The 12749-nt window shown below is 36.0% G+C and overlaps 5 protein-coding genes across 14 annotated transcripts in view; 3 read left to right on the top strand and 2 right to left on the bottom strand.

Moving 5' to 3' along the window:
* The window catches only part of LOC6566568, a 54889-nt gene extending 52707 nt beyond the window's left edge, over positions 1–2182 (top strand). For 5 of the 8 annotated variants that reach the window (XM_032739452.1, XM_032739448.1, XM_032739449.1 and 2 more), the window contains 2 exons: positions 65–706; positions 1607–2182. In XM_032739452.1, coding sequence (XP_032595343.1) covers positions 65–706; positions 1607–1737 — 773 coding nt within the window. In that variant the 3' untranslated portion in view covers positions 1738–2182. Of the gene's footprint in view, positions 1–64; positions 707–1442; positions 1466–1606 lie in introns of those variants that run through there. The other 3 variants (XM_032739450.1, XM_032739455.1, XM_032739451.1) reach the window with 2 other exon arrangements.
* Positions 2183–2920: 738 nt separating this feature from the next.
* LOC116805692 lies at positions 2921–6159 on the bottom strand. 3 transcript variants are annotated; one of them, XM_032739295.2, is made up of 4 exons: positions 5850–6159; positions 5777–5786; positions 3409–3762; positions 2921–3335 (listed from the first exon to the last, which is right to left on the bottom strand). In XM_032739295.2, the coding sequence occupies exons 1-3, from the start codon at positions 6090–6092 to the stop codon at positions 3722–3724; spliced, it is 294 nt and encodes a 97-aa protein (XP_032595186.1). In that variant the 5' UTR covers positions 6093–6159; the 3' UTR covers positions 2921–3335; positions 3409–3721. The 3 variants fall into 3 exon arrangements, with proteins under 3 accessions (XP_032595186.1, XP_032595184.1, XP_032595185.1); XM_032739293.2 differs by lacking the exon at positions 5777–5786 and having other exon boundaries at positions 5850–6095; XM_032739294.2 differs by lacking the exons at positions 5777–5786; positions 5850–6159 and adding an exon at positions 4238–4423.
* A 405-nt stretch (positions 6160–6564) lies between these two features.
* On the top strand, positions 6565–7647 carry LOC6566490. The gene is made up of 2 exons (XM_001993074.2): positions 6565–6820; positions 6878–7647. The coding sequence occupies exons 1-2, from the start codon at positions 6589–6591 to the stop codon at positions 7516–7518; spliced, it is 873 nt and encodes a 290-aa protein (XP_001993110.1). The 5' UTR covers positions 6565–6588; the 3' UTR covers positions 7519–7647.
* Positions 7648–8508: 861 nt separating this feature from the next.
* Positions 8509–10041, top strand: LOC6566489. Its single transcript, XM_001993073.2, has 2 exons — positions 8509–9172; positions 9747–10041. The coding sequence occupies exons 1-2, from the start codon at positions 8603–8605 to the stop codon at positions 9993–9995; spliced, it is 819 nt and encodes a 272-aa protein (XP_001993109.1). The 5' UTR covers positions 8509–8602; the 3' UTR covers positions 9996–10041.
* A 45-nt stretch (positions 10042–10086) lies between these two features.
* LOC6566488 (coiled-coil domain-containing protein 43) lies at positions 10087–11797 on the bottom strand. The gene is made up of 3 exons (XM_001993072.3): positions 11384–11797; positions 11113–11328; positions 10087–10560 (listed from the first exon to the last, which is right to left on the bottom strand). The coding sequence occupies exons 1-3, from the start codon at positions 11537–11539 to the stop codon at positions 10312–10314; spliced, it is 621 nt and encodes a 206-aa protein (XP_001993108.1). The 5' UTR covers positions 11540–11797; the 3' UTR covers positions 10087–10311.
* Positions 11798–12749: the final 952 nt, after the last annotated feature.

The following is a 12749-nucleotide window of genomic DNA, read 5'->3' as shown; positions in this document are numbered from 1 at the left end:
GTCTCCGATTAATCCTGTGCTATACCTGTATACTTATTGAACCTCTTCAACTCTTTCTCCTTAGTGCAACCTATGCTGCCCACACACAACAGCAATGGCGGCAGCAACGTTGGCCTGGCTAACAAACAGGAGCTGGACTGCTCGGCACATGACAGCGGACTGGATACGCCACCATCGACACACCGGCCATCCAGTTATCGGGAGGCAGCCAGCCGGGATAGCACCGAAACGAACGGCAGCTCGTCGCGTGGCACGTTGCTGAACAACTCGCCGGGCGGCAGCTTTCGTGGCAAGAAGCTGAGTCCCCAGGTGACCAATCTGAATCAGCTGAATGCCTTGAACGGCTCACGGTACTCTGTGCAGGATCAGCGCATACTGAAGATGCGCAACAATGAGGAGGAGCGCTGCACCTCCATCAAGCTGGCCAATCGCCTTAATCACAATCACGATCAGAATACCACTGCCTATGATCCCAATCAGAATCGGTACTACAAGAATGGCAATGCCACGCCCCCTATTTCACTAACGCCCCAGCACACACCACAGCACAAAATGTTGCAGCAAGCCAATGGCAATGGCAACGGCAATGGCACACTTAACGGTAATGGTGGCTCCGCCATGAACGGATCGGCCATATTCCGGGAGCGCTATCAGCACCCAGCGCTGGCGGCCATCATCAACGAGGCACAGGGCTTAAAGTTTCGAGGTAAGTTCCATTTTTCATAAATGCACTTTTAACATTTCAAAATTGGTGTAAAGCTTCACTAAAAAATATATATATGATTTAAGATTAGTTCAAATATATGCAATATATTCCTTAAAAACATGTATCTTGAACATTTTTCCGCATAAAACTAAGCAGCATGATATATAGAAATATTTTCAATTTAAGTGCTCTTTTTTTATTTTGACTAACAGATTTAATAAATTTAGAATTATCTTGTTTGATGTAGATAATGTTTTTTATCTAAAAACTACTACAACTAAAAACTAGCTTAAACTATTTTTTTGGTTATGTGTTTTATATGATGGAGACAGCCAATTTTATCTATCTAAAAATCTATCAAAATTAATAGGAAGACGATTGTAAAACATTAATTCCTTCGACTTCGATTAAGGCTTAAACAAAATGAGAAGATTTTTTTGAATTAAAAAAGGCAGAAAATGTATAAAGCAGATCGTTAACTATAAATTCCATATAAATATATATTTAAAACACTTACAAAATGAATGTCTTTAAAAATTAATCCAAAGCTGATTGGAAAACATTAATTTCTGTATTTAGAATATTTCCCTAAATAAAGAAATTATTCTAATTTTATAAATGTTCTAAGTTAAAAGAAAGGCAGCTCGTTAACTATACTCCATATTGTATTTAATTGTAAATACATAACTTTACATTATTATTATTTTTATTTCAATTGCATGTGAACAATTTGCAGAAGAAACGGAAAATATTTGGTAAATAAACGTAAAAAGAAAACAAACAAACAAATACTTGCATGCAGCATCCCCCAAAAACATAAAATCGAATAAGCATGGCCAATCAGTAGTACCAATGATACATATAGACACATATCTGACACGATATGATCCCCTCTTATAGAACGTGCCCATTCGGATAGCCAGCAACGTCGACTGAACAACAACAACAATGGACCCACGCCAACGCCCGCCTCCCCCCTGGCCCAGCGGCGCAACAATGTCCCCATTTTTGGAACGCCCACGCGCGTATAGCCGTTAAAAGTATAAGCAATGAATGATATGTGCGATCATAGAACACTTAAATATGCATTACCATTAAACCTTAAGTAGCCTAATGTTTAAGTGAAATCAATAACTTAGTCATCGGATAATGCTTGCATAAAGGAATAATACAGAAATTATGTATAAGACACTATATATATAATATATGTAATTTGTAGTCCTGTAATTTAGCGACTTATTTGAGCTCGGTTAACACGTGCCAGCGAATGAAAATATTAAATACATACACATATGTATAGATTAAATATGTAGCTTAATAAATAAATACAATTCTCAAGTAGTTTTAGTGTGCTACATTGTCCAGCTTTATGTAAAACGTTAAAATCAAAAATAAAACGACTCCGTTCTGAGTTTCGATTGCAAACCAATTTGCAATTTGTATCGAAATTCAGAATGGGGATCAAATAAATGTCAATTTCTATGTGTTTTAATTTGTATGCATCTTGTTCTGGATACTTTTCTATTCTGAATTCTATGTAATTCTCTATTTTGAATTTGGCTTCTTGCAGATTTGCTTGCATTTCGCAGAAATGTCTAAATCTTAGTGAATATAGTCGACAAAGAAATACTGAGTGGTTGTACGAAAATAAATGTAAATAATATACTTATTATACTTATAATCCCACTTACAGGTCGACGAAACTTATTTCGTTTGTGAAACTTAAAACCAAAAAAGTTTGCTGAGAAGCAAAAATGTAATCAATTAATTTGTTCGCCTTTACGAGTACACTTTTTTCTTGCAGCCTAAAATCATTTTTCAATCATAATTTGCTATTTCCAATTCTATGCAGCTGCCGCTTCTATGGTGGTTTGCCGATAACTGCCGTAAAAATATATCAAAGTCCATTATGTTGTCGAACAGCTGTTCATAGAATCCACACAGGTCAACAGTGAGTTAACATTGTGGATTTTAGTTTTGTGGTCTCTAAACCATCAAAATTCTGCCTCGAAATATTTGGAGACTTCTTTTGATCTATAAGCTGTGCTGCCACTTAAAAAAAAAACTCGTCATAAGTCCTTAGGTACAATACATACCATCTCTCTGAAACAGCCGTTGACTTAAACTCACCTCTACTGAATTCAAATTTAGTCAATGGCAAAAAAATGTCGAATGAGATTCCAGCTTTTAATTGGAACAACGGCTGTTATGGTGTCTTCGCTCTCTCGAAATATAATTAATATATAAAAATAAGAAATTATAATTATGTTCTTAAATGTAAGCAGGTTTGTTTGTTTTTTTTAAAAAGAATTATGTGTATAATTTAAATTTCGCCCATGAAGACTTTCATAATTTTATATCGCATGGCCCGGCGCTTTTTCGGATCCTCAATTTGGTCCATTTCGACCTTGATATATTCGCCGAATGTTTCCACATCCGCTTTAAAAGACCGCCGTTTGTTTGAAACGCTGGCCAAATCTTCTCTGCCGGTCACAAAAACATTGTCCGTTGGGGATGCTTCAGGCACGTTTGTGCTCAAATTTGAAAGAGTTGCGTTGGAAACTACTTCTGAATCGGATTCGTGGTGTTTAGAATTGTCGCTTTCATAAACAATTGGCTCAGGTAATTTCTGTGGAATGAAAATATCAAAACATACACATAAATTAGCATAATATCCACACCAAAAATGCAGAAATACTCACAACAGCTAAAGTTGAGCTACTCTCTACGTTAATTTTCAAAAATGGGTTTAAAAACTTTAGATGTTTCAAATAAGGCGGCATTTTCTCACATGTACCCGTGCCACCATTTTTACGATATTCTGCCTCTTTTTGTAAATTGGCAATATATTGGCTGCGAAGAGCAGCTATTTTTGTTTTTACTTCCATTTCAGTAATCCCTTCGTGAAAGCTCCGCATTTTCAATTGTAGCTGCCGAAGTGAGTCTGCTTGAATCTGTTTGTTGTTGTACTGCACATGCTGTGGGTTATACATATTGTCATGTTCTTCATAATAGTTAATTAACGCTCTCATGCCTTTTGGCCTCCATATAATCGTCTAAAAAAAATGAGAATAAAAACATAACTAGTGTTTTTGCGGCATATTTCATTGTTTACATAAAAACGTCCTAGAAAATACCAAAAACGCATTATTTTACGTTCAAGTGTGAATGATTTTCGCAGTCAAGGGAATGTCAAATATTTCGCCGAATACACAAGCCAACTAACATGTTTTTTCGTGAAATTCAAAATATATTTTAATAATAGTTTTTCCACTGCAACGATTTCAATATTTTTTTGCTCTTGCTGATGGTAGTATTGACTTGCAGAAAGCAAGAGCAGAGCCAACAACACAAAACTGAAATAAACGCTATTTCATTTTGTGATTCTTGTCAGCACAAATAAAAAGCAACAGCAAAAAATTTACAAATGTAGCAATAGTCAAAACAATGAGACCAGAGAAATGTACTGATTTTGCCATTGCTACAGCATATTGCATATATTTTTTTTGCTTCTTGTAGCTGTTTGCTTACTTGGCTGTATAAATGTATTTTGTGCAGATGCATTAAATGCTTTTTTAAGTTAAATGTGCGATCTTTTTTCAATAATTGACAGCATTCTTTGCATTGTACATAATTAACATCATGGTAGCGAAAATATTTATAAATATCTAATTTGTGCACTCGCGGAGCCATATTAACGCAATAAATCACCAAGTTGAACTGCTAAAAAGTGCGCTGGCAAAGCGTCTGTAGCAAATTTTTCAACTTACTACTTCGTAGCAACAAGAGCTGAGCAAAAATTGCTCTGCTCTCGCACCCAGTGGAAATTTTCCGCATACGTACAGTTTGCGTTTAGAAGTAAATAAGTCCACACACGCTACCAAAATGTAAGGACTTACTTTTTAATAAATGTAACCGAAAACTAATTAAAACAAAAAAGTAAGCGCACAAGTCGTCCTTCTTTTGAATAACTACGACTAAGCTTTGGTAAAAATGACATTTAATTAAAATATATTTTATATTTAATCGATTATGGAACTGAATGCGCGTGCAATTCCCGCTGGGTATTTAGAATTTCAAGAGAGCAAGAGCACATAAATGCTCTCTCGCTCTGCTCTGATTCGTGACAGCAAAAAGAAATAATTACAGCAAAAAATGAGCAATGTGCTATTTGCAGTTGTAATAGCAAAAAAAAAAAAAAATGAGAGCACGGCGATAGCATAGCAAACGAAATATAATTTTTGCTACAGGTATTTGTTATGCTCTTTTTCTTCGCGTATGTTAATTGTGTTAAATTAGTGGTAAGGCAGTCTATTTTGTATAACATATACTTTTTTTATATTTGTTAGTTTTGCATCAGAGTGTAACATTTGACAAATTTGCAAGGTAATAGCAACAAAATTTAGATTGTGCTCTCAGTTTTAGAAATACCAGAAAGAACAAAAGCAGAGGGAGAGCATTTCATAAATTTTTGTTTTGCTCTTTTGCTCCGCGTAGTTTGAACTCGAAAGATAATTGTACATATTAATAATTTATAATGAAGATGTACAAAAGCATGCAATAGGCAGAAGGAGGCATCTCCGACAATATATTCTTAAATCGGCATCAAAAGCTGATTAATCCACATATCTGTATGCCGGTCTGCCTGTTCTTCTGGATGCATGTCGCATTCTTAAGATATATAAGCTAGAGACTTAGGGCTTGGAATCGCGAAAATCTATATCTCCCTCAGTTTTAGAACAACAGTCACCAAATTTGAAAGGTGCGATAAGCATTATCACTAAACAGATAATGATCGAGGCACGTCTAAAGCGATACACTTTCTAAATATTGTATACATTAAAATGTTATGAATTGCTGGATTAAATAAAGTCAGCATTCAGAACACTAAATAAAATGGAACGGTTGCTGATGTTGCCGGTGTTCCTAATCAAACTTAATCCTCAAACGGTATGCATTAATTAGATTTTTGATGATGGGTGCTACAAATATTGTTAGCTTTAAAGAATTTGTTAGCTTTAGCTCAAAATTTGTGGGAGATATAGATTACATCGATTTAAAGCGTCATACCTCTAGCATTCTGTTAGGAATAAAATGAAGTTATAAGTTTGTTCAAATTTTAAGTACGAATGGCATTGCTCACCTGTTTTGTGGTTGCTGTGTTTTGCATTCTGCTATTCAAATCGTATAATTGCTCAGAAACTTCTATTTTTGTGGGTCCAATATCAATCAAATATTCTGTAAATTGTTCTGTTTCCTCCACATTCATAATATTCTCCTGTTCAATGTCTTCTATTCCGGTATGCTCAGAATGATTTGGTACAATGAATGCACAATATCCGTTCACAAGCTCTTCTTTAACATTTATTTCATTAAGAACTTGCATTTTACCCGATTCACCGGGAGATTTATTAAATGTAAGCAAACTATTCTCTTATATATTTGGTATGAAACAATCGGCATTAGGGATGGTAAAAGCCAATTTAATTAACAAGTATTTTATCGTTGTAAACACAGCTTATCGTTAGAATATCGATACTAGCGATATTCTGTGATTGTGAGCTCAATACTCAATTCCGATTAATATATTGTTTCAGATATTCCGATAACTATCAATAAAAAACTAAAAACTAAAAAACATAGGTTAATATTATTGTGAGGCATATATTGTTAAACACATCTAGTAATTATAAAATGTAACCATCCCGGATTATGAAAGATACTCTTGTAAAAGCAGTGACTTTTATGGGAATAACAATCAATAAGACTAGATGATTGTCATCCCTAGCTACAGCTGATTTCTATAAACAACTTTAACCACATTCATAAGATACTCTTTGGTTTATTTATAAATGACTGATCCAAATGACTGAGGTTATAAAATGGAACAAGCTATACTTATAAGTGTTAAGAAGGAGTACGAGGTGGAAAACAATGAAGATGAATATATTATACCGGATCAGGGGAACAACACCAAAATTAAATGTGAAACAGATAATCAGCTAGATGTAAATGAAATCGACCTGGGCCCAGTCAAAATAGAGCCGCTTGTAAAGATAGAGATAAAGCCGGAGGACGAAGGATTAAATCTGAACGAACATTCAGCAACTGAAGGTAAATATTGTTACTTAAACCGAAATATGTTTAACATAAATGACATATTAATTTCAGATGGAAATTGTACGTTTCTTCGATTGAAGCCGTTACATCGATTGCTGCCAGTAAAGAAATCAAATAATCGTCGTGAAATAGTTCGAGATATCCATCAACGCCTACTGAATCTGGATAAGGCAATAAATCCCAGTAATAAATTAACTCAGCTGCGACAGCGCTGCAAGGATCACAAGAGTGCATTTCAACCCATCTCGAGTGCTCAGCACATGCGTGATCTTCGCCAGCGACTCATGAATCTAGACAATCAACTCAATCCTCCGGACACAGCCAAATCAAGAGACAGTCAAGTGAAGCCTGAGTTCCAGCGCCGTCTGCTGCGATTGAACAATGGAAACACAACTTGTAAAACTACTAAAAACACTCAAGATGATTTCTTGCTTCGCAGGACTTCACCCAAGTCAAGTGCACAGCGCATGCGGGAGATGCGACAACGTCGTTGCGATCTCAACAATTCTAATGGACTTGCAGACAATAACCAGAGCAACAAGTCGCGTCCTCCAACGCCACCAGAACTAAGTGCTAGACGTATGCGTGATTTCCGACAGCGTCTTCTGCAACTGGACAAATCTCACCAGGACGCACAGAGCCAAATACACAAACAAAGAAAGGGACTCCTACCAAATCATGTGAAAAGCTGATGGAAATTTATCAGTTGCGCTCGGAATATTTATATTTTAAATTATTATGCATAATTAATAAATTAGAATTATTAGAAATAACTATAATAAGTCAAATAAAGTGTAAAACGTGTTGCATCCCATAATATATATTCTTGATCAGCGTTCTTAGTCTAGTCAAAATAGCTGTCTATAATCTATTATTATCAAAATTGTACTGTGATTTGGGATGTATTTTTATAATAATGTGTCTTATTTTTAGGAGTTGGACTATTTATTTTGAGAATTGAATTTGTTTGAACAAATGGGATATTGTAATTGCCTTTCGGATAAATCTGTTGGGGTTTTCCCTCGGAGAAATGAGAAGTCTACGACAAAATTTAAAAGACACATAAATGATTATTCTGTGGCCAAAGTTTTGTTCACGTTCGAAATACATTCAAGATATGAAACTTATTATTTAATATTCGTATTCGAGTTTATAGAACTTCAAAGTAAATTGTAATAAATAATAATACCAGTATAATGTATAAGTTAATAGTTTAATAAAATCATGAAACAGACGCAGAAAGCTAAAAGGGTTTAATTAATTTTTGGGGAATTGCCTTACGAATAAGTTTCCAATTTCCAATTCATGTGGCATGTTTAAGTGGAGCTTAAAGCTCTCAATTGAGAACAATGGTTGTGAGGCACAAAGCAAATCAAATACAAACAGATTTAACGATTTTACTCTTTTGAAGCGCAAAAATTCCGCTCAAATTTTCAGTTGGCTAGTGTCCTTTTTGAAGAACAAACCAATCGTCGCCAAATTCAGCTAAAAATAAAAAATATATATATGCAGATATAAACATGCAACAGCTCTCGATGCTTGCCCCTGGCGAATGCAACACTGTCGCAAGCTTTCAGGCAGAGAAAAGCTCCTGAAAGAAGCTGAGCGAGTTTCGAGGTCAGCCACAAAAAAACAACCCCCATTCGGGACGCAGTTGAGAGGCTGTATTGCAATTTCCCCGTGCAATTTCCGTGAAATCAACAACAACAAACACGACATTTTTTTCAGTCAGAGAAAATCACGGATAGAGAATTTCCTGGCAGCTTGAGGTGGAAAATGCGTAGTCGCACCGAACTGGTGACCACCACATTTGATTTGGACTCCGACGAGGAGGATTACAGCCCCGACGACGACGACTCCGAGGAGGACTGGCGTCCGAACAAAAAGCCCCAGCAGAAGCAGCCACGTCCCACTGGCACCAATAGCACCGTCAGCGGCGACGCTGGCGGAAGCGGACGCAAGCGCAAAGGAGCCGCCCCAATGACTGCAGCCAAAAACAAGAAACGCACTATTCCGACAAAGGTAAGCGACGAGGACTTCGAGTCCGACGACGATGATGACGATGAGCTGGAAACGGAGCCAAGCGACGATGATTTCGATAACCCTTCCACGTCGAAGAGATCGCACAGTTTACCGCCCAAAAAGCAGTTTGTCCAGCTCGCCGAACTGGATCTGCTGCTGAAGAAGCGGGATATATTGGACAAGAATTGGCTGCACAACAGTCGCCTTTGTATCTGGCGCAAGGATGAGCAAACGAATCTCTTGCAGAAATATCTGCGTGTGAAAACGTCACAGGATGCGGACAGGCCACATGAACAGCAGTTGATCTTCACATCCACCTCAGTGGTAAAGTCATGAATTTAAGTATTTATTTAAAAGTTTTGAAAATTTGAAGATATTGCAATTAAATTTGATTTTATTATTTTGTATTTATTTACATAAGATCTAATATATAATCTATCTAGTAACCGTATCGGTTAAGTTATTTATATATTTTGTTTTAAATAAATTTTAAGCATTCATTTTATTTTGTAATAAAATCGTATAGCAAATTAAACTAACTTTTTAATTTTTTCTGGTATTTAAATAAAAGCCATTCTGAGACTCTTCATTAATGAAACTTGTTTACCAAAATCCAATATTTATTTAAATATAAAAGGCATGAATAAACATGGATGTTGTCGAAGGCTATATCAGCCAGTAAACATATAATATTGCATACTTAAAATTAATAATAATAATAATGTAATAGTTATTAATAATCAATGATCCTCAGGAATATGTTATTTTTATTTCATGCAAATCGCTTTCCTTTCCATATTTTTTTTTTTTAATTTTCAATTAGCTGTGTAGTTTGAAACCTTTCCTACTGCTATTTTCCTGAAATGGTTTTTTAATTTAACTGTGGCATCCTTTGCAGTATTCGAGTTGGGATGAGGAGCACATTAGCGATTTCATTGATGTCAAGGTGAAGTGCTTGGATCGAAACAATAGACGCATCCAATTAGATGATATTGGGGCTATCAAAAAACAATCAATAGAGCTGCAAGCGGCTAATCGAAGCTCAGAGATAAACGACGAGAATGATAATAACGACGAAACAGCGGATCAGGAGCCGGCAGCTTGTGCGGAGGAAAATAAGGATGTTGAGGAGCCAATTACTACATAAATTGCGACACTATAAATCACTAATTGGATGCAAATGTGAAAACTAAAGTTTTAAACATAATTCCTAGAAGTAAATTAGAAACAAGTTAGTATTAGAGTTCGAATTAAAATTGCTGCATTGTGAAAACGATTTTATATTTAATATAGTGAAAACAATTTCAAATATCAAATCAATTCGCAACTAAAATACATTGATGTTAATTACAATTTGATACTTTGGTAATTTGATTGCAATACAATTTTTTATATAGTATATATTCTACATATTGTGACTGAATTCATGGAAGTTGCGGACGGTTTTTTTCTAATCTTGCTGGCTACCGACGACGCTCGCCTTTAACGGTTTTGCGTTTCTCTTTTTTCTCCTCGCGCAGCTGCTTCTGCTTCTCACGATCATCCTTGTCTTTTTGCTTCTTGGCCGCACTGTCCTGCCGTGCCTGCTCGCGCTTCTCCTTGGCCAAGTTCGCCACATCCGACTTGTTGGTATTGGGTGCCATGATGCTTGAGCCGCTTGGCTCAGCGATTTCGCTATCCGAATCATCGTTTTCCTCCTCGCTGACGGCGCTCTGTGGTTGTAAAAGACATAAACGTTAATTGTCATTTCATCGAATACATAATAATTTTTGTTTGTTGTTTGGAACGATATATCTTTTGTTATTAAGCGGTCATTTACAGTGTAAACATAAATTGCTTATGATAATAATTTCGCTTGTCTAGATCAGCCTACATTATTATTATTATGGTTTAGAAGAAAATATGTACGGTAATATACCACATTATTTCATTATTTAATCGGTTGGGAAAAGGATTGAAGATTAAATGTAATAAATCAAGAAATACATCTTTCGCAAGGCAAATAAGAAAATTGAGGCATTGATGCTAGTTTTACTGACTGTTAACTTTAGCTTCGTTTCTCAATTTAAGATTTACTATTCTATGCAAAAAATTAGAACTAAATTGTTCTAGATTTTAAATTAAGTACATTTGATAGACTAATTTGAAAGGGCTCTTTAGCATTTGTAATTGACCATTGTGACCAAGCAGAAGAATACGAGTATCAAATTTAATTATATTTGAAATTTAATTTCACTCTGCTCAAAGAACTCTAATGGTCAAACCTGGGAGTATTGAGCCAGTATTTGTTGTTTAATTCGCAGTTCTTCCTCGGTATATGCACGCTCCTTGGCGACGGGTTGCAGCTTTTGTTCCAGCAACTTGGCAAGCTGGGCATTCACATCGATGTCCAGACCCTTTTTGGGCGGCTCATCTGCACTGGGATGGCTCTGCAACCACTTTTGCAGTATGCTGGCCACCAGCTCTTCCGTGTTAACAGCCTGCAAAATGTGTATTTTTCACATTGACAGAATGGCCACGCTTCGGATGACTTACGCCCGTTCCGCTGAGTATGCCCTCGAGTGCCTCAATCTTTTCATCTTGCGTTTCTTCCTCTCCCTCGAGTATGCCAATTATGTACGCGCCAAATACACTTTCATCTGTATTGAGCTGGCGGAGTTGGTCGTTGAGCCATGTTTGAAAATCGCCCATTCTAAATGCAATTGGCAGTAACTGGCAAACAAAAGCCGCAAAAGCCAACCTATACTCCGCAAGGCATGCGAAGCAGTGCTGCAAAACTTCAAAAAACAGCTGGCCGAACTATGCACAGTGGCATGCTTAGGAACTTAAAATATATTCTTAAAAAAACTGTAAGAAAATATGTATTTAATTACAAATATCATTAATATTAAGAAAATATACAGAGTTTAATAGAATATTATTAATTAATAGTTGCCCTCAGCTTTATCGTGAGTTTGATATTTGTGTTATATCGATAACTGGCCATGCAAGCAACTGCTCACGTCACTCAGCTGTGCGCAACAGTTGTGAACGCTTTCAGTGCTGTCAAGTTTTAGTTAAGTGTTACAAAGCACTGAAATCTTTGTATTTTTATTTACTTTTAGGGGCTACTGATTGCGCTTGAAATATGATTAAACAATGTTTTAATTGCATATTAAACGCTTGAGGTACGAAATAGCAGCGCTTTAGTGCGTAACAAATGAGTTGTGAGAAACGTATTTCGAATGCGCATACTCACCATACCGCCAAACAGAAAGCAGTTTGCAGATGTTTGTTTTTGTTGCTGCTGTCTGTCAAAACAACAACAATAACAACTGAATTTAATAAACAAATTCGAAGTGCAATCGAAACTCAAGATTTACATAAAGCTTACACATTTGTTACGGTTAGTGCGTTATTCAAAATGTGTGCCTTAGCCTGTAGTTTTGTCTACATATTTATTCATTTGTATGATTATGGGCGAGTGAGTGTGTGTGATATTTTGTTGTTTTAATTCTGTTTCTTCGTCGCGCTGAAATAATAAACCAACGACACGACACCTGTGTTTTGTACATTTGTTGTTGGGGCGTCATAAACAAAATCTATACAACAACAACAACAGCAACAGGCCACGAGCAGCTGGCAGTCAGCCAGTCAGCAGTTAGCAACAAGTGGATAGATATAATATTCACTCAAACTCGCGACTTTGACTCAGAATCGGAATCGGATTCAGATTCGGATTCGCACCAAATACCATCCAAGTAACCAAATAGTCAACCTTATTTATTTTTATGAATGTTTAAGTGCACATGCAAATATAAATGTACATACTTAAATACGATCTGTTATTCTATTTTTTCCTTATTATATACTATAAGCCAATCTAATTTAAATAGCATTTCAAATAAATACTTTAAATACT

The sequence above is a fragment of the Drosophila grimshawi genome, unplaced genomic scaffold (genome assembly GCF_018153295.1).
Source record: "Drosophila grimshawi isolate 15287-2541.00 unplaced genomic scaffold, ASM1815329v1 contig_1377, whole genome shotgun sequence".
In the NCBI taxonomy this organism is placed as follows: Eukaryota; Metazoa; Arthropoda; class Insecta; order Diptera; family Drosophilidae; genus Drosophila; species Drosophila grimshawi.
Note: the sequence above shows the minus strand (reverse complement) of the source record. Positions and strands in the feature narration are given on the sequence as shown.